Raw genomic sequence first — 21,554 nt, forward strand, 5'->3', positions numbered from 1 at the left:
TTTTAAAAAAAAAATGTGTTACTAGTTTTGATGAGCAACATCTTCTTGATTCCAGAAAAAAACCACCTGAGAATATTCCTAAACCAACAAAATATTTTAGAGAAAATCTTATTTAGGAATCACACACACACACATTCTCACGGAGATAACTTTCTATTATCCAATATAATGTATGATTTTAATGGAAACTCAATGCAAAAGTTCAGTGTCCCAGAAGATTCGATGCAAATAAAACAACAGTAAAAGTCACAACACAACAACTTTGTTTACGGAGGACACCATTTCCTTACTGCCACAAAGTAGATCATAACAAAATGTAAAATATTTTGGTTTGCGAATCACAAAGCATCGTGACGTCACCTCTTCTGCACGCCTCCTTCTTTTTCATTGTGGTGTTTTCCCACTGAGAACAGCAGATGGCGCTGTGTCCTCGTTAAGCTCACAGGTCCAGATCACCCCACGAGAATGGAAAATACTGAAGTCGAGAAAGCTTCTCGTGCCGGAGTGTCAAACATAAGGCCCCGTGGGACCAAACCGGTTCGCAAGAGGCTTCGATCCAGACAAACCACCAAGCAAATCGTAAAGAAATTCAAATAAAACATTGATTGCACTTTGAATGGTGTTTTATGGGGGGAACATTTCTCTGTCTTTTGCACCAGACGGTCTCATTGAAATTGGCTTTATGTTGAGATTGTAGTAATCTTATGTAGTATTTGATATGCTTTTGCGAAAATATTGACATTTTCATCACTATACTCTGCAAGAGTTTTAAGGATACAGGTCACATAATACCAGAACAATATTGCAATTTGCCCGGTTAGTTGTTTGTGGGTGTTTCTGCAGTTACATAATCTTCTGAGTAACAGCAGAGGTGTGATGATTTTAGATTTATATGCACAGTGTTGTGGTGCATCTTGACATGTCAGTTGTCAGAGGATTGCAAGTCTTTTGTTGTTGTTTTTTTTGTTATATATTGAATGAAATAACTAACTCAAAGCCTTGACATTGTTTTAAATATGGTTATGATCAACTACAGTGCTTTCCCTACGACATTATTGATGATATCAACCCTTACTTATTAGTATAGGTCAAGTTAAAAACTTGGTCAAGCCAAAAAACTAAATAAAATATAAAATATTTTCTACCCAGTATTACTTCATACAGTCTGGTAGGGCTCGCCTACCTTTTGTTTTATGTTTGCAAAAATGTCCCTTTCTGATAGTAATTCCAAATAAATTGAAGGATCATAGAATTTAGTTGAATGTGTTCAAATTTAAAAGAAACACTCAAACAAAGTTCTGCTGACTAAACATGAATCCTTTTAGAAAAAACCTATTAGAGAGGACTGTGTTGAGCTGGTATTTGAGAGTTGGTTGGTGGGTTGGATGGATGGATGGATGGATGGATGGATGGATGGATGGATGGATGGATATCTTAATCGATGATGTCACTTTCAAATTCCATTGTACTTTTGTCACTGAAGATCCACTGTAATCCATTTCACGATGTTGAGTTTAATTAATGTTTTGGCTATATTCTCGTAAACCTCCCAGTCTGTCCCAACACGTTCTCTCTGTTCCTCTCACCTGTCAGGAAATGTCTCCAGAGTCAGTCTATCGTCAGACTCCAGCTGAATTATAAATTTTTTTTAATCTTAATTCTTCAGCGTCTCCCCGGACCCGAGGTGGACGTGAAAATCTACAGATGAACTAAACTCTGTGTGATGTTGCTCATGAAGCCGGAGGAAGAGACACTGGCATCACATTCATGAAGCAAACAATGTCTCGTTGAGACTGGACCTGACGTACATGCTTCTGGTATGGATCAGGGATGGGCTCCAGTCCTGCAGTTTGGACTTGCCCTGGCTTCAACACACCAGACTGTAATGATTAGCTCATTATCAGACTGTCTGCAGAGCGCCACGAGGATTCAATCATTAAATTCAGGTGTGTTGGCGCACGGGACTGTTGGGGAAACATGCAGGACTCCGGCCCTCCAGTCCTCCAGCTCCAGGAGTTCCCATTTTTGGAAACTCACAAAGCTTTACTTGATGGAAACTGTCGAACTGTAAAACAGGTTCTAGTGACAGTTCTGGAGATGGTGAAGTATGCCTTATACTGGAGTCTGTCCAATAGTCATCACTGCTCAGAAATATGAGACTTCATTTTTGTTGGGTGCTACATTTCATATGCACACACACGCACACGCACACACACACACACACACACACAGTTATTAAAACGTTTTGTTTACATGATCCATTTTACACGTTAAAAGTAAACAAAATTATAAAATATTTAACTGAGAAGAAACATTTTCTGTGTGTGTGTGTGTGTGTGTGTGTGTGTGTGTGTGTGTGTGTGTGTGTGAGAGAGAGAGTGATTTGGGCTCATCTGTCAGCAGGGTTCAAATGAATGTGGAGACGCCCCAACAAACTGGTTTCTCTCCGAGACATTAAAAATCCATTACAGGAGACGAGACATCGAGTCTCAGACGTGTTCAGGTGAAAGTGGTTTGTCTGAAGGTCTGTCTGAGGACGTCCATATTGTGCAATTAATGAAGAGTGGGACTAATAAAGGTTGATCTTATCTTAATGTCCAGACTAAACGAGAGAGAGAGAGAGAGAGAGAGAGAGAGAGAGAGAGAGAGAGAGAGAGAGAGAGAGACTACAGAAGAGAAAGTGGGAGAGAACACAGGCTACAGGAGGTAGTGGTTTTTTCCATCAGTTTATTGACTCAGTCACAAACAAGCAGGGTGATGACGGGAAGTGTGAGTAAACTCATAAAGGCCAAATCCAGGAGAGGCTGTAGCACTTTGGGCGCCGGGTGCCTGCAGGGCTCCCCTCAAGCTCCGCCCCCGTGTGCGAGGTTCAGGGGGTTTCCTGTGGATCACTTCACCACGCAGACTCCATCCCACCTGTTCTCCCTTTCCAGTCCCCACGTCCAGATCGGCTCCTCCGAGTTGAGATCGCCTCTCCACAGTGTCAACAACAAGCTGGAGAATGTTCATCCATCATCCATCACTCGGGTGTCACTCGGACTCGCGGACGTTTGCGGCATGCAGAACCTGAGAAAGCTTTGCATCATTCATCAGAGCTGGCTGTGGTCCAGGGGAAGATGAAGGTCAGCAGGGCGTAGAAACAGGTCTGATAACATTCATCTGAAACTGTTTCATTCAAAGGTTTATTCAAGGAACAGGTGTGAAGAGAGGAGGAGGAAGAGGAGGAGGAGGAGGTGGAGGAGGAGGACAATAAATCAGATCACATCATGCCAGAGATCAACCTCTAATCGACCCGCTACAGAGCGACAAAATGTGGGTTGTCTTTGCCCCGCGGTGAGTTTAAAGGATCCTGAAGAAAGAAACACAATAAGGACCAAGTAATCTACCATGAGGTCCACCAGCTACACCTGCAGCGGCAGAAGCGTCACGTTAAGAGTCAAATCTGTCACCTTGTGTTGTGAGACCAGAGTCGACTCTGCTGTGCAATAAAGTTCATTCACGCATCATTTAGGAGAAGCTGCAGGAAGAAATGATGGAGGAGGAGCTGTAAAGCCAGAGATGCAAAAACCAAAACCTGAGTCAGACCATCTAACATGGGAACTCTCAGAGCGGGATGAGTCCTCAGACCCACAGGAAGGTGAGGCCGATGGATCCCAGGTGTCCTTCGTCTCGGTGGCTCCTCAGACGTGTTGGATCCTGCAGGAGGAGGAGCAGTGAGCAATCAAAGGCAACTGTCTGAACTGTAAAGGTGAACTTGTTTCTGTCTCGACACGACTGGAGTCTGTAAAAGGTCGCCCATAGTCACTGCTTTCATTAAAATCACTAGTTTTGGACCCGTCGGTCATTCAAACACGAATCTTGTATTTTCTGACGTCCGGACTTTGTCTGAGAGCAGTGGCTTTAAATATTTACTTTTCACACTTTGATGAAGAAAATATAGCTTCTATCCAGAGGAATACTGGACCGAACACTAAAAACAATGCCAACGAACCGACGTCCAGCACATGACAGAAACACAGAGGACCGGATTAGGAGGACCAGGAGGTCCACCAGTCAGGGTGACAAAGAGCTTTATGTCACTTTGCTCCAAATTCATTTAATCTGAAGAGAGCCGAGATAGTTTTCACAAAGCCCATTAAGTTTCATTTATTATTCACACGCTTGTTAAAGTTACCAAAACCCTAACTTATTATTCATGGGTCCAAATTAACAACCACTTTAACAATATCAGCCGTTTTTGCAAATTGCAGTGCGAAAACCTCCGAGACAGATCCTCGGGGGACAGGGGAACTTTCACAGTGAGACAAGTCCTCAGACACACGAGGCGGATTGATCTGAGGCGACCTTTCTAATGTTACTCCTCGGACGTGTAGGATCCTGCAGGAGGAGGGGGATAAGCCGTGTGTAATCACAGGTAATAGAGCTAGAAAGGTTAACGTGTTTCTGTCTCCACACGACAGCAAGGCTGTAAAAAGACCAATGGAACGACGAGCTGCCAACCGCTTTGGAATGAAAGTTACTGTTCCTCAATCCACCTTGATAACGGCGAAGGCGAGGGTTGGAGTCTGCATCCATACCGAGGATGGATCACACATGATGGACAAGCTTGAGTTCTAGGTGTGTGTAGGGTGATGGATGTTAGGTATAGCTGTAGGTACGCCAGCTGCGTTTAAGTTTTCATCCCAACATGGACCAAGACTTGTGTTACTGAAGCTGTTAAATAACTTTAAATGTGGATGATGACCATGTAGCATTGGAGAGGGTCTGTGTTAACGACTTCTTATCTCAAGGTCAACCTCCTACTCCTCCTGGATCAAGGATGGGCTCTCCTGGTCCCATCCATCCATCCTATTATATTATCCATCCATCATATACCAAATTATCATATGTGTAATAAAGAACAGTAGGGAGGCCTCGATGACACTGCACAGCTGTGGAATCCCTAATTTAATTTAATATGAATACAGGTGTATCCCTACTATCTTCTGTTTGTTTTTCTCTTTTTGTATTTTATCTTTTTGGTCAATGTTTGGTTTTTGTTGTATATAACGTAAAAATGCTCAACATAAAATAAAGTTAAAAAAACAAATTAACATGCTATACTCACACAATTGCGTGACATAAAGTTAAAAGATAGGAGAGTTTGGCTCCCCAATTGGGGGATACCGCCCTATCTGGCAACACAGGTCAGCTTGTAGATCCATTTTCAAGTGGTTGTTAAATACCAGCCACAAAATCGAGACAACGTGAGGAAGGAAAGGAGAATTAAGAAAACAGAGCACAGCTTTTAACAGATTTGACATATTTTGGTGGTGCCGCTCCCTCCGGCGCTGATCCGTAACGTCAGTCACATGTCAATGACGAGGCAGTCAAATGTAGAAAAATATCCAAATTGGTACCACATATGAACAAGGCCTGGCTCTCGTGTGGAAAAAAAAGAATCGGAAATGGAGCTTTCATATGCAAACAAAACAGGTCAGATATGGGTCACTTGTGAGCAAAAACTCAGAATTAGGTTGCATTTCCCTGCAGTGTGAACGAAGCCTTCGGGTCAGGTGGGAAACCCCCACAGACAGAGGAAGAACATGCTAACTCCACACAGAAAGGTCCCGGGTTGTACTTGAACCCACAACCCCCTTGCTGTGATGCAAGAGCACTAACCACTGCCCGGGCCTCGGCCCTGCACGGTTTTAAACGTGCCCTTGCTTCAACACACCGGACTGTAATAATTAACTCATTATCTGCAGAGTTAATGATGATTCATTGATTAAATTCAGGCGAGTTGGAGCAGGAGGCCTTGAAAACATGTCCCTGGTGTAAAAGTTCTCCTCTTAGATCAGTGCTGTCCAAGCCCGGTCCTGTTTTGTCCCTCTGCTTCAGCAGGCCTGGATGTAATGATGAAGTCTTCATCGAGCTTGAAAAGAAAAGAAAAGAGAGACATTAAACTTAGAAGACAGTGACCCGGCAATGGATGTCCTAGATGTTCTCCCTCATGAGGATTATTGACTTCATTTCTAATTAACCTTCACACAAAGAAACTCTTTTTAAAATAAAAGTACTCTGCAGGGGTTTGCTCTCCAGTATTTATAATCTAAATTAAGTACTTTAACTGGCACTCTGCAGCACCGCGTGTTCCTACTTTTCTTGCTTTGTACTTTGCAGAAAATGACTCCTTGCTATATTGGAAGTTTTTCTAACAAGCTGTAATTAACCGCCCACACTTTCACTGCCTCCTCCTCTTCCTCGCGCTGCTTGGGGAAAGGTCACCGAGCCCACAGGAGGAGGTACAGGTGAGCACAGCTCTTCATTGTTAGCTCTGTGTAAAGGTTAACATTTTTTATGCGGACCATCCCCGCCGCACCCGCGGCCGCCACCCCTCCGGTGCGCATACCTTTCCGCGGGCGCGCCATCGCCTGATGATTGATCGCCAGCTCGCGGGGGGTATAAAAGGAGGAGGTGCAGGAGCTGTTCCTCACTCTCCTCTCTGTGCGTCCTCCTGCCACAGCACAACCTTCAGCCTCAATCATGTCCCAGTACGCACGCTCCGTCACCACCACGACGCGCAGCTCCGGCGGCTCGACGCGCAGCTCCTCCGGCGGCATGGGTGGCGGCATCATCATGAACGGGAGCAGCTTTGGCATGGGTGGCGGCTTCGGCGGTGGTCTCGTGGCCAGCAAGGCCCGCAGCGTGTACGGCGGTGCGTCGGGCTCCGGGGTGCGCATCTCCTCCGTGTCCCGCGGCGGGAGCTACAGCTCCGGTGGAGGCTACGGTGGCGGTGGCGGCGGCGCCGGCGGGTACTCTATGAACTACAGCTTGTCCGGCGGTGATGACAGCGTGATCGGGAACGAGAAGTTCACCATGCAGAACCTGAACGACCGTCTGGCCACCTACCTGGAGAAGGTGCGCGCTCTGGAGAAGGCCAACGCCGAGCTGGAGCTCAAGATCCGACAGTTCCTGGACAGCAAGGTCGGACCCGCGAAACGCGACTACAGCGCCTACTTCGCGACCATCGCTGACCTGCAGAACAAGGTGAGGCCCCGGGGCGTGATGGGGAAACGGAGTCTGAATGGTGGCGGGGGGTGTCGTCAAAAGTTCAAGTTTAACTTCATGGACTCAACAGGTTTTAGAATTAAACACTAGAATGAATCAACAAGTCAAACATGCACAATGAAACGGGTGACAAAATAAATCCTTTAATGCACAAAGAGTTTAAAAACGGCAGAAAAACGAGTTTGGATGTTTAGAAAGTTGATTGGGCTGCATCTAGTGTTTAACTCCGCTGTTTCTCAGTGACGACAGAATTCCTCTGACGTTTCTGTGCAGCGGATTCACGGTTCAATTGTATTTCAAAAATGCATCTGGCCCGAGTGTTTTGTTTTTTTTTTCCTGACATTATTCACTTTTAAATGCTTGAGAGAAACTTAAGGATCATCTAATTTTATTCCAATTCTTTCAGATCCAGGGCGCAGTCCGAGTGAACGGATCGATTCACCTCAGCATTGACAACGCTCGTCTGGCTGCTGACGACTTCAGGCTGAAGTGAGTCGAGGACCATGCAAACAAATCTGATTACATTAGCAAAGCTATGACTGACTCACTGTCGGTCATATTTGGAGCTTTGCTGTGAAGTCTTTAGGTTTGACTCTGCTGCGCCCCCTGCAGGTACGAGAACGAGCTGGCCATGCGTCTGTCGGTGGAGAGCGACATCGCCGGGCTCAGGAGGGTCCTGGACGAGCTGACGCTGGCCAGGACCGACCTGGAGATGCAGATCGAAGGCCTGAAGGAGGAGCTGATCTTCCTCAAGAAGAACCACGAGGAGGTGGGCGTGGCTTCAGGTGAAGGCTTCTCTGATTTTGGTGGGTGGTGTCTGACCCCTTCTCTTCCTCCTCCTGCAGGAGCTGCTGGCCATGAGGACGCACATGACCGGGCAGGTGAACGTGGAGGTGGACGCCGCTCCCCAGGTAGACCTGTCTGCCGTCATGGCTGAAATCAGGGAGTACTACGAGGGTGTCACCGCCAAGAACCAGAGGGACCTGGAGGCCTGGTTCACGTCAAAAGTGAGTGCCGTGACATCACTTTCGAAAAGGGATGAGACTTGAAAGATACAAAAATCCCTAATGTGACGTGTGTTTGTCTGCAGTCGGAGTCTCTCAGTAAGGAGGTCATCACGCACACAGAGACTCTGCAGACGTCTCGATCGGAGATCACAGAGCTCAAACGAACGCTGCAGGGGCTGGAGATCGAACTGCAGTCCCAGCTGAGCATGGTGAGTCTCACGAACCGCTGCACTCACGCCCCGTGCGAGCCACATGACCGCTCTGTGCCTGATTGTTTGTTTCCCCGTGCAGAAAGCGTCTCTGGAGGGAACTCTGGCCGACACGCAGAGCCGGTACGCCATGCAGCTCTCCGGATACCAGATGCAGGTGAGAGCATCCCACTGTACCTCTGGAGTCAGAAGGTCAGCTGTGGCTCCCTCTTGTGATGGTAGCAATGATGAAGAAGAGGAAGGCGCTCATCCTCACTCATATTTCAACTTACTCAGCAGATCAGAAAAACTGGAAAGATTGTTTCTTGGTGGCTTTGACCACTGGAGGTCGCTGTGACTCTCTCGTCACGGTTTAAACTCTTACTGAGGGTCTCACCTTTGCCCCCTCCTCCAGGTGTCATCTCTTGAAGAGCAGCTGGCTCAGCTGAGGGCCGACCTGGAGCGTCAGTCCTCCGAGTACCAGATGCTGCTGGACATCAAGACCCGTCTGGAGCTGGAGATCGCAGAGTACCGAAGACTGTTGGACGGAGAGGCCAGCATCAGCAGCAGCAGCACCAGCGGCAGGTGAGGTTCCACCCGTCACACACCTTTCAACCAAAGATACGGCGAGATGCAACTTGGCTGATCTGCTCTCCCTTTGCTCCACAGCTTGTCGTCCGGATCCTCATCCAGGACCACCACCAAGCGCGTGGTGACCGTGATGGAGGAGGTGGTTGACGGAAAGGTGGTGTCCAGCTCTACCAGCACCGTGTTGGGCCGTTGACCTCAGCCAGCCAATCGGAAACCTTCTCTTCAGCACTGTTGAGCAGAAACTCTGAACCGACAATAAAACGAGAGTCCAAGCAAACATGATGCTTCTGTCTTTTATTTATTTTTTTATTGTAATGTGCGAACAGCAGGAGCCTCCACTTAAAACTGACGGCTCCTATTAGACTTAGTGTCAACGTGCATGCTAAATGCAGTATCTAGTCTTTACTGCAGAAGGCACAAAACAAGCCGCTCTTTAATAATGCACTGACTGCACAGGAATGGGTCACATACTTTAGTTATACATGAGTTTATTCACAGTTAAGAGGAAAATCCTATTGAAACAAAGAATTCTGAATAAAAATTGTCTAGTGGTGATTCTAAAATTCAACACTATAAAGTCAAAGTGACTCAAATCTGCAGAAATTTCACCAGTTCTAGTTTGAAAAGATACCATAATTTGCAGTTATATTTTCAGATTGAGTCAATAGTCTGGTGCTGTTACGTAGGGGGGGGGGGGCGTGCAACCATTAAACGCAACATGGAAAAATAAAACTTAAAACGTTTGGATTCCAAATGAGCTGCTAACTCTGCCTTTACTGAATGCTCAGTGATCTTTCAGAGGCAGCAGGTGAGGCAGGCAGTTCTTCTGCCTCATGTTAGGGGGCGCTCGCGAGTCCAGAGACTCTTACTCCAGCTGAAGAGGAAGAAACCTCGAGAGATGAAGCTGAAGCCGTAAAAGCTACACTTTTTAAGGATTATGTCTATAAAATGAAACTATTTTCCAAGCTGGTCTTTAAATCGAAGCAGGAGGTGATAAGTCCTTTATAAATGAAGGTACGGCTTTAATAACAATTAATGAATGAAATGAGCGTCACGTGATGCTGCCTGTTTGCTCCTTGTCATTCACTCTTTTTTTCATCACTTTTACTTTCTTTCTTCTTTTCTGTTGGCGAGTTTTACTCGTTTCTATCCAGCATGATGGGGTTTTTTTTCCAAGTCTTGACAGTAAAAGGAGCACCGGAAATAATTTAGAACTGTCAAACCCTTCACTGTGTATATATTTATTTACCATGTGCCTTGTAAATATAAATTCTCCCCTGTGCATATTAGTATTATTTAATATTCTTTCTCATTTGATGTAATATTTTATTCTTTTAATATCCTCTTCTAGTCTGTGTGGATTAACTGTAAAGAATTTTCTGCTGGGATTGTTCTGGTGGAGAAGTGGTTCGTTCTCTCACGTCACAACGAGAATGTCATAGGTTTGAATACCAGCCAGGGTCTTTCTGTGTGGCGTTTGTATGCCTGTGACAGATTATGTAAAGCATGTTGGGGGTATCTGCATGTAAAGGAGAGCCGTGAATTGAAATCAGGGCCTGAAATGATAAAACAAGACGGATCAATAAGAAATGAAGACGTGGGACTGTTGACTGGTTGATCTGGTTTGAACATGTCAGGCTCTGGTTACACTTGGTACTCATTTGCTCACACTTTTCTGTATTTTTCTCGTAGTGGCTGCGATAGCTATTTCAATGTCAAGTTGTTCCTTTTTTTTTTTGCCCATAACTGGAATTCTTCAATCTACAATTCCTCCCTATTTTTCCATGGATGTGTAAGTAAAGCAGCACGTTCAACATTTCCATATGGATGAAGCTCTTGAATGATCTCGTTGAACAGCGACTAACATGCTTTGTGCGACACTGACGCCACATGTGCTTTTGACTGGTGTAACGTCTTCATTACACCACTGTTTAAGTGCAATTATTCATTTTTCAGCATGAGTCACAAATTCAGTCAACTGGTTACTTCGTGGCATGAGCCACAATGTTTGATGCAAGTCCTGTAATGTGGCGCCCTCTTGTGGTTCGTTGTGAAAAGCCAACGACTATGTAGGGACAAATAATGCGCTTACCCCGGAGGAGACCCACCTCACTGATAAAGATCACATTCAACTGCCTCAAGGAGGGTTTGTCCTGGTTTGTTTTTATCCTGCTGTTGGAGGAGTGGCTGAATTGCATAACGGATGAAGGAGGTCGCCGTGTGCCTGTGATAGGATTACTACATGAGGAGGAAGTGGCTTTCACGAACATCCATTGTTCACTGGCCCACCCAGGAGATTAGCTTCCCACTGTGTTTGTCAAAGGTGGAAATCATAATGTTAAATCAGTTATTGTTGGCAATTCCAGCTGTTATCTGAATCTAAATGTCCCCCTGATAAGCTGATCATCTTCCATTCAGGCGGTGATGAAAACTCAAGCAGGCTAAAAGGTAAAGAAACAAGCATCTCAAACAGCTAACAGACTGAAAAGGTAAACAATCATTGGACCAAGTGAGAGCTTCTACGAATCAGTGCAGAAAACCAAGGCTCCTGATCTGTTGAAGGACTTTTACTATCGACTTAAGCTAAAAATCGTTCTGGAAAGACGAGCATGGTTTAATTAAGGGTTTTCAACCTGACGAGGCAGCTGGGATCACTGTGGACGTTTGCAAAGTGTTTTAAAGGGTGGCGCTCGATATGTTTAATGATTCTTTTGAAATGGACAGAGTTAAATCGTCTTTCTGGTTTTGTACATGTGGCAGACGGCCAAGATCTTTCCTGAAACCACAAACATACTACACCACTAACAGATACTGTATTTAGGCACATATTAAAGGAAGTATTTAGAATTAACGTCACTTCAATGATCCACCCCACTGCCTTTCACAAGAAATTTATCAGTTTTTATATTTGCATTGTGGACATTTATCTTCAGACTTCATCCCTTCATGTCTGAAGGATTTGTATGTGTGAAAATGATCCGATTCCTTCAAACAGGCTATTTTAAAGGCCTCTATGTCAAGCTGGGAAACACACTAATGCAAAGATTCAATTAGGTTAGACGAGTTAATCTAAAACAGATTGAGAGATTTAGTATAAAAGTCAGGATTGACACAACTTTCAGCCTTCAGTAGTAAAATACAACACACACCATACAAGTTGTAGTAGTAGTGTGTGTGTGTGTGTGTTCTGTATTTAAAGTCATTATGTAAGAAGCCACCTCTCATTCAAAGTGGGACACTGCTCATGCTGCTCCTCCTGACTCCTCATTGGCCAGCTGTGGTGTGATGTCATTTAGAAACCGGCCAATCAGAGAGAAGAAGTTGGTTACGCTGCTGCAGGTCGACCCACATCCTCCCAGCCCCGGAGGGTCCACTGTTTGACTCCTCAGCCTAAAGATACTTACATGATACTGGGAGTGTCCTGAACCTCGCCTTGTTATGATTTAATGTATTGAAAGAACACCTCCTTTGTTTGGACTGAGCATTTTGTTATTCAAGACAATCATATCTCAGTGTAACAACGTTCAGATAGTCTCATACGTTACTCCACCTGCTTCATTATGCACAAAACAATCTCGACAGTAAATTAACTTAATCATCTTTCCACTGAAATAATTACCCAAATAATGCCTCTTCTGTACAGGAAATCAAAATGTGAACGCTAAACCTCATTTATCAAGTCTCATCAATCAATCAATTATTGAACAAATAAAGTTCTGAATAACTAGTTTTTTTTTTAATCCTGCTTTAATTGAATGTTTCAGCTTTATAGGTAACTCTGTTAGCTCCAGCGCTAATTTAGCTTCCGGCCTCAGTTTGTGACTTATTTTTCAGTACTAAAAATAACTATTTGTGTCTCAGCTCAGAAGAATAAAGTGAAAAATGAAGCAGCCGTTATTGCAGCCCAGCAGAAAAACACAAAGACAGAGGGATTCCTCTCTGCATATTTATACATATATATATATAGAAGTTTTTACAACAGATCACACAGAATAAAATACCGCAGAATTCACTTCGTACAGTTTGTGTCTAAAGTCTGAATATTATTTACATCTTTTATACAAACATCTGGATTACAGCCTCGTTGGTGGGCGGAGCTGTCTGTCGGAGCTGCTGCGCCTCTGATTGGCTGGTGCTGTTAGGTTAGCTGGTGTGGAAGTTGCGGATGTGGTTTGTCCTCTTGGAAGAGATTCATGGTGAATCCTGTTTCCTTCACGGTCAACGTTCACGTTTTAAAGTCTCCGAGTCGTTCGTGAGGATTTTATGTAAAAGGGAACATGACGCTGGACTCGATCGGGCTGAAATTTAAAAAAAGTCACCGATCACTGTGTTCAGGCGTCGATGCGGAACGACAGCAGCTTCTCGGAGTGCATGTTGTTGAGCGTGCGCAGGTCGGCCAACTTCAGCAGCAGCTTGGTGAATCGCGGCGATTCCAGGTTGGCGTGGTTGTTGCCGGGGGCGACAGCCGACTTGTTGACCAACGAGCGCAGAGTTTGGATCAGGTTCTCCTGCAGTTTCTCCACTGACACCACATTCTCGATGCCCAAGCGGTCTGGAACACAGAGACGGATGGAGAGAATTAACAACAACTCTGCACTGGGCTGGTGCATCACACACAGGTACAGGACTACAAAGATGGAGGATAACACACAGGTATAGGACTACAAAGATGGAGGATAACACACAGGTATAGGACTGCAAAGATGGAGGATAACACAGGTACAGGACTACAAAGATGGAGGATAACACACAGGTATAGGACTACAAAGATGGAGGATAACACACAGGTATAGGACTACAAAGATGGAGGATAACACACAGGTATAGGACTGCAAAGATGGAGGATAACACAGGTATAGGACTACAAAGATGGAGGATAACACACAAGTACAGGACTACAAAGATGGAGGATAATACACAGGTATAGGACTACAAAGATGGAGGATAACACACAGGTACAGGACTACAAAGATGGAGGATAACACACAGGTATAGGACTGCAAAGATGGAGGATAACACACAGGTATAGGACTGCAAAGATGGAGGATAACACAGGTACAGGACTACAAAGATGGAGGATAACACACAGGTATAGGACTACAAAGATGGAGGATAACACACAAGTACAGGACTACAAAGATGGAGGATAACACACGTATAGGACTACAAAGATGGAGGATAACACACAGGTATAGGACTGCAAATATGACGAATTTCTTTAGTTGGATCTAATGCTTTTGTAGTTTACTGATGTTTTGGTCTTTTGTCTGAAGAAGAAGAATGATTTCTGGCTATAAACAGGAATCTTCTTCTTTTCACTCTTAAATAGCAGCAACAAACAGGCAGGGCGGGGCCTATGGAGAGTGTTCTTTATGTGTAGTACCTGCAGACACCAGGACGACGGCGGTGAAAAGGCTCAGCTCATCAGCGTTCAGCTCCAGCGCCGCCAGCTTGTGGCTGAAGTCAAACATGGCAGCCAGCAGCTGGTTCATTCCCATTGCCCGCAGCTCCTGCAGGCCGTACGTGGCACCTGAGATGAAGGTCACCGTTTGTTCCTTGATGTTGAACAGCGACGCGAAACGGACCATCAGCACCTGTGAGGATAGAGAGGACCCTCCGGTCAGATCTTGGGTGTCTTCTCCTGCCTGGTCATCGCGAGGACGTCACAACCGCGTACCTCGAAGGTGCCGGCCTTCAGCAGCGTAACCTGGTCGCTCTCCGTCAGCGTGTTGAATCCCGGTATATGTTTAGCGAACTCCACCACTTCGCGCACGGCAGGCGTGAAGGACAGTGAGAAGTCCTCCCAGATCTGCTGCGGGCTCCTCGACGGGTCGGCGTGAGGCTGCATGTTCATCGGACATGCCTGCGAAGAGAGGACACCAGTCAGAAGGTTGATCGTCAAACTCCTCCCACCTAACGGGACTCAGCCAATCAGAGCGTGCGCTGACGGCTCTTACCAAGACGATGTCCTTGTGGTTCTTCGCCGCACAGCTCTGCCCCTGAGTCACATGATCGGGGAATCGGCCTCCTCCAATCAGATTGCTGTTGTGCAGGACCCGCCTCCCGTTGCCGTGGTGATGGTGAGTGGTGTTGCGCTGCTCGGATGTCAAGTAGCATCCGGTGCTTATGTTGTTGTTATGGCGATAGATGGTGTTCAGGCCATTGGCATGGAAACCGTTGGGGCAGTGGTTGGACCCCCAAAGCTCCGCCTCGCCGTTGCGATGGTGGTTGTTCTTCTCGAGTGGCTTGGACAGCTTGTCAGGGGCGTACAGGAAGGTCTCGCGGTGGGCACGGGCAATGGCGCTGATCGTGGAGTCAACACCGGGGCTCGGAGGTGAGGTCGAAGAGGGGCTCTGGCAGAGGGGCTGGGCCAGAAGAGAAGGCTGGGGAGGAGGAGGAGGGGAGGAAGAGGAGGCCGCTGCTGGAGGAGAGGGGGATGAAGGGGTGAAGGGGAGGGCCGAGGGCTGAGGCTGTGGAGCAATGGTGACCCCCGGGCACGGCGAGGAGGACGACGACGACGAGGAAGAAGAGGAGCAGGATGAAGAGAGGCTGGCGTGCTGGAAGTCACTCTGCAGCTGGTTGTTGACCATGTTATTCATGGCGCTCTGCATCTCTGCCAGCATCCTCTGCTTCTCCCGCTTCGGAATCCGCCCGAAACGAACAGCTGTGAGAGGAACAGGAGGAGGAGGAGGAGGTGGTGTTAATGTTGCCACCACATTGAGGTGTGTGTGTGTGTGTGTGTGTGCAGACAGTACTGACCGTCGCGGCTCATGCCCACTGACAGGCACTTCTTAAAGCGACACTGCTGGCAGCGGTTCCTGTTGATCCTCATGATGACGCAGCTCTCGTTCTTCACACACTTCTTGTACTGGATGTTCTGCTGGATGCTGCGTCGGAAGAAACCCTGCAGAGAGACACAGCGACACACACATCACACACCATCATCACGCACACCACACTTCATCACGAACAGATATCACACACACATTACAAGTTCATCAAACACACACCTGCATCTCACACACCTGCATATTCATCACGCATGCACATCTTCGTCCCACCTTCATCACATACACACAGGGCAACGTCATCTCTCACACGCACACACACACACACACACACACACACACACACACACACACACACACACACACACACACACACACACACACACACACACACACACACACACACACACACACACACACACACACACACACACACACACACACACACACACACACACACACACACACACACACACACACACACACACACACACACACACACACACACACACACACACGGAGGAGGAGGAGGGCCTGACCTTGCAGCCCTCACAGGCGTGGACGCCGTAGTGGAAGCCCGAGGCCACGTCTCCACACACTTTGCACAGCAGCATCAAGCCGCTCAGCTCTGAAACACAAACATGAAGGATGAGAACCGAACGGGCTCGTCTGGATCCGCCTCAAAGGAATCATTCAAACTCTTACTGCTCAAGCTGGCCACCGACTTGGTGGGCGACGCCCTCAGGGAGCCGCAGCCATCGTCCCGCCCGCGAGGAGAGCCCCCCGCTGAGGAGGAGGAGGCGGAGGAGGAGCCGTCATCTCCGGCCGAACCCGAGCTGCTGCTGCCGCTGCTCAGGGACGGAGGAGTGGAAAAGGAGGGGAAGCAGGGCTGAGAGTTTGAGTTCTCGCTGTACATGGAGACCGGGCTGGTTCTGCTCGGTGAGCCTCCACAGGAGCCCACGTAGGAGATCACGCCTCCTGCAGAGAGAGAGGACGACGGGAGGAGGTGTGAGACGTAGAATTTATAACTGAAGAACTTCGTTATTGTGAAAGTGAAAACAGTGCATCTGCTTTCATAAACCCACGTGGCTCATCTCAAATGAACTTGACTCCTGTAAACTGCTCCTCCAAACTCCACCCTTGTCTCTCTGTCTTGGGAAGCTCTCGTGTTTCAAACTGGATTGAGTCTCACCGAAGTCTTAAGTTGTTCACGAGTCATCAGAAGAGAGTATTTGCGTTTTCTTCGATGTGTGCGATTAAACATAGGATGAACATTCGTCCGAAAAGGTACAAAAGCATGAGCAGCTGCTCAGTTGGGTGGGGGGTGGGGGGGGACTGTGGCTTTTATGTGTCTCTGCTAATGTAACCATGGTAACAGACAGGAGGGGACGGGCTCGGAGTGAAAGTTCAAAACACAAAGACTTTCTAGGAAATCTGAGAACAAAGCCCCCCCCCCCCCCCCATGGTTTATTTAAAAAGACCCTCTAGGTGCAAACATGTGCAAACAGTGTCTGTGCGAACTCCCAGTGTGTTTGTGTGTGTGTGTGTGTGTTTCCTCCTCATCTCTGGGTGCAGCTGGTCGTCTGCACGTGTCACAGCCACACGTTTGTGCCCCATCACAGTACAGTGGGTATACACACATTGTACACATGCATTGCACACACACACACACACACAGTCAGGTCCTTCATGGTCTGGTGTACTTGTATTCAGACTGTAAAGACGCATTCTGTGTAATTGCGTCACAGTCACACTGAGCAGCTTCATGACAGTCTACAGCCCCCCACCTCCCATCCACCCCACGCACACACACACACACACACACACACACACACACACACACACACACACACACACACACACACACACACACACACACACACACACACACACACACACACACACACACACACACACACACACACACACACACACACACACACACACACACACCAACTCCTCCGGTGAGCTGGTCTGGAGGCTCGTGTGCTCGCTGTGGTCACGCCCTCCAGCCACGTGAGTCCTGCGCACAGCCACCTGACTGGCTGCTGTCGGCGCCGCCTCCACACTTCTCCCCCTCCTCCTCCTCACCAGCTCTCACGTTCACGCCATTCATCAGCCACCCACACAAGCACACACACACACATGCACACCTGAGGTTTACATGACGACGTAGAACTAAAACCACCAGAACCACCAGGTGGGCCGGCATCCAGTCTGTGATTGTCTCAGAAAGCTTCTGGAATGTTGTCAAAAGAAGGATCCGCTTCTAACTAAATATAGAAATGGCAAAAAGAATAAGACTCCTCACAAAATATAGGAGTGAAAGTGGCCGAACGTTAAACTGCTCTGTGGTTACAGACAGAATTATTGCACAAGTATGATCATTTGCAGTGAATAGACAATTGGGTATTGCACAGTTTTGCATTATGGTATGTGAGATGTAGGATGGTGAGGTGGGTAGCGGCTACTGCTCCTTCCCCTCTGTCCTCTGTCCCCCCCCTCCCCAGTGACGAGTTGTACAGACCTGGTGGCCTGAGGGACAATGGACTTAAGTCTGTTAGTCCGACATTTGGGAAGAAGCAGTCTCTCACTGAACATGCTCCTCTGGTTGTTGATGACGGTGTGCAGAGGGTGCCTGGTATTGTCCATACACACAGTATACTATTGATTAATAAATGTAAATTCTGCTGCTGTAACACAGGCAGTAAAGCAGACCCGGGGCATGATGGCGCCTCCACCGTGTTTTACAGTACATTATATTCTGATGGGGCTCTGCTCCCGCCCCACCTTTACACCCACATTACTGCTGTCAGATGTGATGTTACCATCAGGACGTGACATGGACCTTGTTGTGTTGTGGAGGTTGGACTTGAACTTTGTGTTCACAGTAGATCTGTTGGCCCATATCTATGAGATAAGCAGTCACATGTAACATTTCAGGGATCAACTACAACTCTTACGAAGCATCCCACTGATACATTCTCATAAAGTGAAACAGCAGAAAGAGGCTGCCTGGTGCCATGGCAACAACACCCACACACACATGCAGCCATGGAGCAAAAACCTCTTACACCATTAGTAGAGGTATTTATACATGAATCAGCTTCATGATGGCTCCTTAAAGGAGGCAGGAGCAGCAGAAGCAGGAGGGAGGAGAGTTATGTAATGAGCTCAGGCTGAGCAGCAGCCAATCATAGCGCGCGCACCTCAGTGAAAACAAAGCGCACATGGCTCAGTTTGTTGCACCATGTGAACCGGCACAAGCTCCCAAACACAGGCCGGCGCGCACGTACGTGCCCGCGCTAATACATACATACAGGCATACACGCGGAGAGACCCACCGACTGTAACCGTGACCCGGTTTCCTCAGAACACGGGGCGGATACACGGTGAACGGCCCCGTGACTGCGCTACGCGCACCTGGACACGCACACACACAAACGTCACCGGCATCGGGTGAAATGAAACTGCCAGCATGCCAGTCCCATCGAACCGGGTCGGATCGGCTGATCCACCTTGCAACAGCAACCGGTTTGACGCTTCCGTCTGCCGCTTGTGAAAGGCGCCGCTGCAGCGGCAACGCGACGCGGCGTCTGTTTGCGATCTCGTGCGGCGCGGCGGGTGCGTTTTGACGCGTTGCGCTTCCATCTGACATTTATCAAAAAGCAAAAAACAAACATACAAACACGCAACCATGAAGATTACCTGAATAAAAATGAACCAAACATCCCTAAACGCCACTGTGGCCACCTTTTACGCACGAGCGCACTTTAGAAAGTCAAAGAAACGGCGTCCGGAGGCGCGCGTGTCTGATCTTAGCGTGACGGGGTGACGACCGGGGTGAGGATGACACCCGTGTGTCACCGGGTTGTTTACCTGTGCTGTTGTTGTTGTTGTTGTTGTTGTTATTGTTGTTGTTTGTCCTGGTAGTCATCGCGGCTGATTAAAGATCCACGTTCCCCCGCGTCACCCAAAGAGAAGACTAAAGAAAAACGGCGCTATTCCATCGTTTTGCTCCCGGTTGCGATATCGGTTCTGTTCGTGGGTCTGTCTGTCGGTTCTAGTGCTTCTCGCGCTGATGATCCTCCGTCTGCTGCACTCGCTGCCTCTGTACGTAAATTTTCTTTCAAGCGGTGCGCGCGCGCAGCCGCACGCTGACGATGATGGTGATGGTGCGGGGGCCACTGCGGCCGCACGCGGCAGAAAACGGGACCATGTGACCGGCGGGGAGCGCCTCGTGCCCCAGTGACACACTTTACTTGCCCCGCCTGTCCTTTAAACCACCGAGCACGTGGAGCTGCCGCAGCGCTGTGCTGCGCGCGGGGGATTGTGGGAAATGGAGGCAAGAAGTCTAGTTTTAGTGGCATGTTTTCTCAACATTACGTGAAAAGAGGCATATTACTGTTTCCAGGAAGAGTTTGTTAAATTCACGGCAGCACAACATTGTACAATACAAGGAGATATGAATATTAAAGAAATAAAAAAAGTAGAAAAAAAAAAACATACATACACAAACAGGCAAAATATACATTATAGAAATGTGTGTAAGGTATTCAGAACATAGTGTATTTTGTTTCAGGAACAAAATGAAGACAACAATGCCACAAATGGCCCCTAAAAAGATCATTGATAATTAACTGAACACACACACAATTACATACAGGAGACACTCAATAAGAAAATGTCTAAAACGGCACAGAAACGTCCAATGCAGATGAGCAAGAAGCCTCCCAAAAAATTTACACTGATAAACAAATCAAAAACAACACAAAAAAGACACAAAACGATCCTTCCTTCCTGTGGCCATCACACTCTATAAGTCTTTCTTGTAAATAGTGTTTCTGTTGGGTTTTTAATGCCAATTACATATTATACTTGATATTTTTACAGCCTGATCTATTTATTATATTCCATACTGTGGGGAGCAACGCTGTAAAAGGATTTCCCTCTTGGAATTAATACAATGATTAAATTATTAATACATTTTGTATTCTTAAGTGCAGTTTACAGCTACAGTGTACCAGAGCGGCCAGCAGAGGGCGGATTGTTATTACCTGCAATGTACTGAAGCGGCCAATAGAGGGCAGATTGTTACCGTTTTTTCCCATTGTAAACACACTAAAATGACATGCAAAGCACAATTGTGAATAATGACGCACAGAGAGCAAAGCTTCTTCTTAAGTCTTCAAAACTCTAAACACATTATCTGCTTACACACATTTTGCAATTCAAAATGGGACTTTATTAATGCACTGAACACGGTTCTCTGCATAAGACACAACAATCTGACATAAAGTCACATGTTTGACAAAAATATGTTAAACTTGGCGAAACACCACAATGGTTAATTGTTACCACTTCAATCAGGAAGTAAACACTGTTTCAAGACCATAGCTGAGAACCTTTTTTTTTTTTTTTTACAACATTGCAGATAGAGGAAGAGAAAGAGGGAGTTTCTGTAATTTGTAAATTTGATTTTGGAAAATAATGAAATCAGATTATAAGAAATTCAAAGCCATATCAACCACAACAACACCATGTTCAACAACATTCAACAAGTCAGTCTGTCCACATTGGCTCAAATTCTCAAGTGAAACGAAATGAGAATGAAACTACTTTATAATGTGAGTTTTGAGAAAAACTTTAAAAAGAGCAAAGAGCTAAGACGAGCACATGTGGAGGTACAATATTTACTACAGTACGCAGTACACTACATGTAACATTGTTTCCCAGTGTACTGGAAAACACCATATTGGGTGGTTTTCAGCACTGTGGTGAAAGGTATGCTCTGGCTAGTTTGGTGGAAAATTAAAAAAGTAAATGTATCAACAGCATGTGTGTATCTGCAAATGCTTCTGTGCGTGTGAACAATATGAAGACATTTCTACAGTTTGAATTATTTAAGTATTATTGGAAAGTATACTAAA

General features: G+C 46.6%; 2 protein-coding genes across 2 annotated transcripts; one reads left to right on the top strand and one right to left on the bottom strand.

Annotated features, from left to right (window-relative positions):
* Nucleotides 1–5,828: 5,828 nt before the first annotated feature.
* On the top strand, nucleotides 5,829–9,120 carry LOC308124400 (keratin, type I cytoskeletal 50 kDa-like). The gene is made up of 8 exons (XM_080487354.1): nucleotides 5,829–7,029; nucleotides 7,457–7,539; nucleotides 7,663–7,819; nucleotides 7,896–8,057; nucleotides 8,141–8,266; nucleotides 8,349–8,423; nucleotides 8,661–8,830; nucleotides 8,915–9,120. Exons 1-8 carry the CDS (start codon nucleotides 6,526–6,528, stop codon nucleotides 9,027–9,029), a joined length of 1,392 nt encoding a protein of 463 aa, XP_080343480.1. The 5' UTR covers nucleotides 5,829–6,525; the 3' UTR covers nucleotides 9,030–9,120.
* A 3,454-nt stretch (nucleotides 9,121–12,574) lies between these two features.
* Nucleotides 12,575–19,724, bottom strand: nr1d1 (nuclear receptor subfamily 1, group d, member 1). The gene is made up of 8 exons (XM_080487341.1): nucleotides 19,504–19,724; nucleotides 16,330–16,602; nucleotides 16,164–16,252; nucleotides 15,596–15,740; nucleotides 14,794–15,500; nucleotides 14,514–14,699; nucleotides 14,220–14,430; nucleotides 12,575–13,388 (listed from the first exon to the last, which is right to left on the bottom strand). Exons 1-8 carry the CDS (start codon nucleotides 19,559–19,561, stop codon nucleotides 13,168–13,170), a joined length of 1,890 nt encoding a protein of 629 aa, XP_080343467.1. The 5' UTR covers nucleotides 19,562–19,724; the 3' UTR covers nucleotides 12,575–13,167.
* Between the last annotated feature and the right edge of the window lie 1,830 nt (nucleotides 19,725–21,554).

Source organism: Lipophrys pholis (assembly GCF_963383615.2).
Source record: "Lipophrys pholis genome assembly, chromosome: 19".
Taxonomy (NCBI): Eukaryota; Metazoa; Chordata; class Actinopteri; order Blenniiformes; family Blenniidae; genus Lipophrys; species Lipophrys pholis.

Coding starts and splice junctions, on each gene's coding strand:
- LOC308124400 (XM_080487354.1), top strand. CDS start 6,526: ATGTCCCAGTACGCACGCTCCGTCACCACCACGACGCGCAGCTCCGGC. Junction 7,540..7,662: donor GCTGACGACTTCAGGCTGAA/GTGAGTCGAGGA, acceptor CGCCCCCTGCAG/GTACGAGAACGAGCTGGCCA. Junction 8,831..8,914: donor AGCAGCAGCACCAGCGGCAG/GTGAGGTTCCAC, acceptor TTTGCTCCACAG/CTTGTCGTCCGGATCCTCAT.
- nr1d1 (XM_080487341.1), bottom strand. CDS start 19,561: ATGACTACCAGGACAAACAACAACAATAACAACAACAACAACAACAAC. Junction 16,603..19,503: donor CAACAACAACAACAGCACAG/GTAAACAACCCG, acceptor CTCTCTCTGCAG/GAGGCGTGATCTCCTACGTG. Junction 15,501..15,595: donor AGTGGGCATGAGCCGCGACG/GTCAGTACTGTC, acceptor TTCCTCTCACAG/CTGTTCGTTTCGGGCGGATT.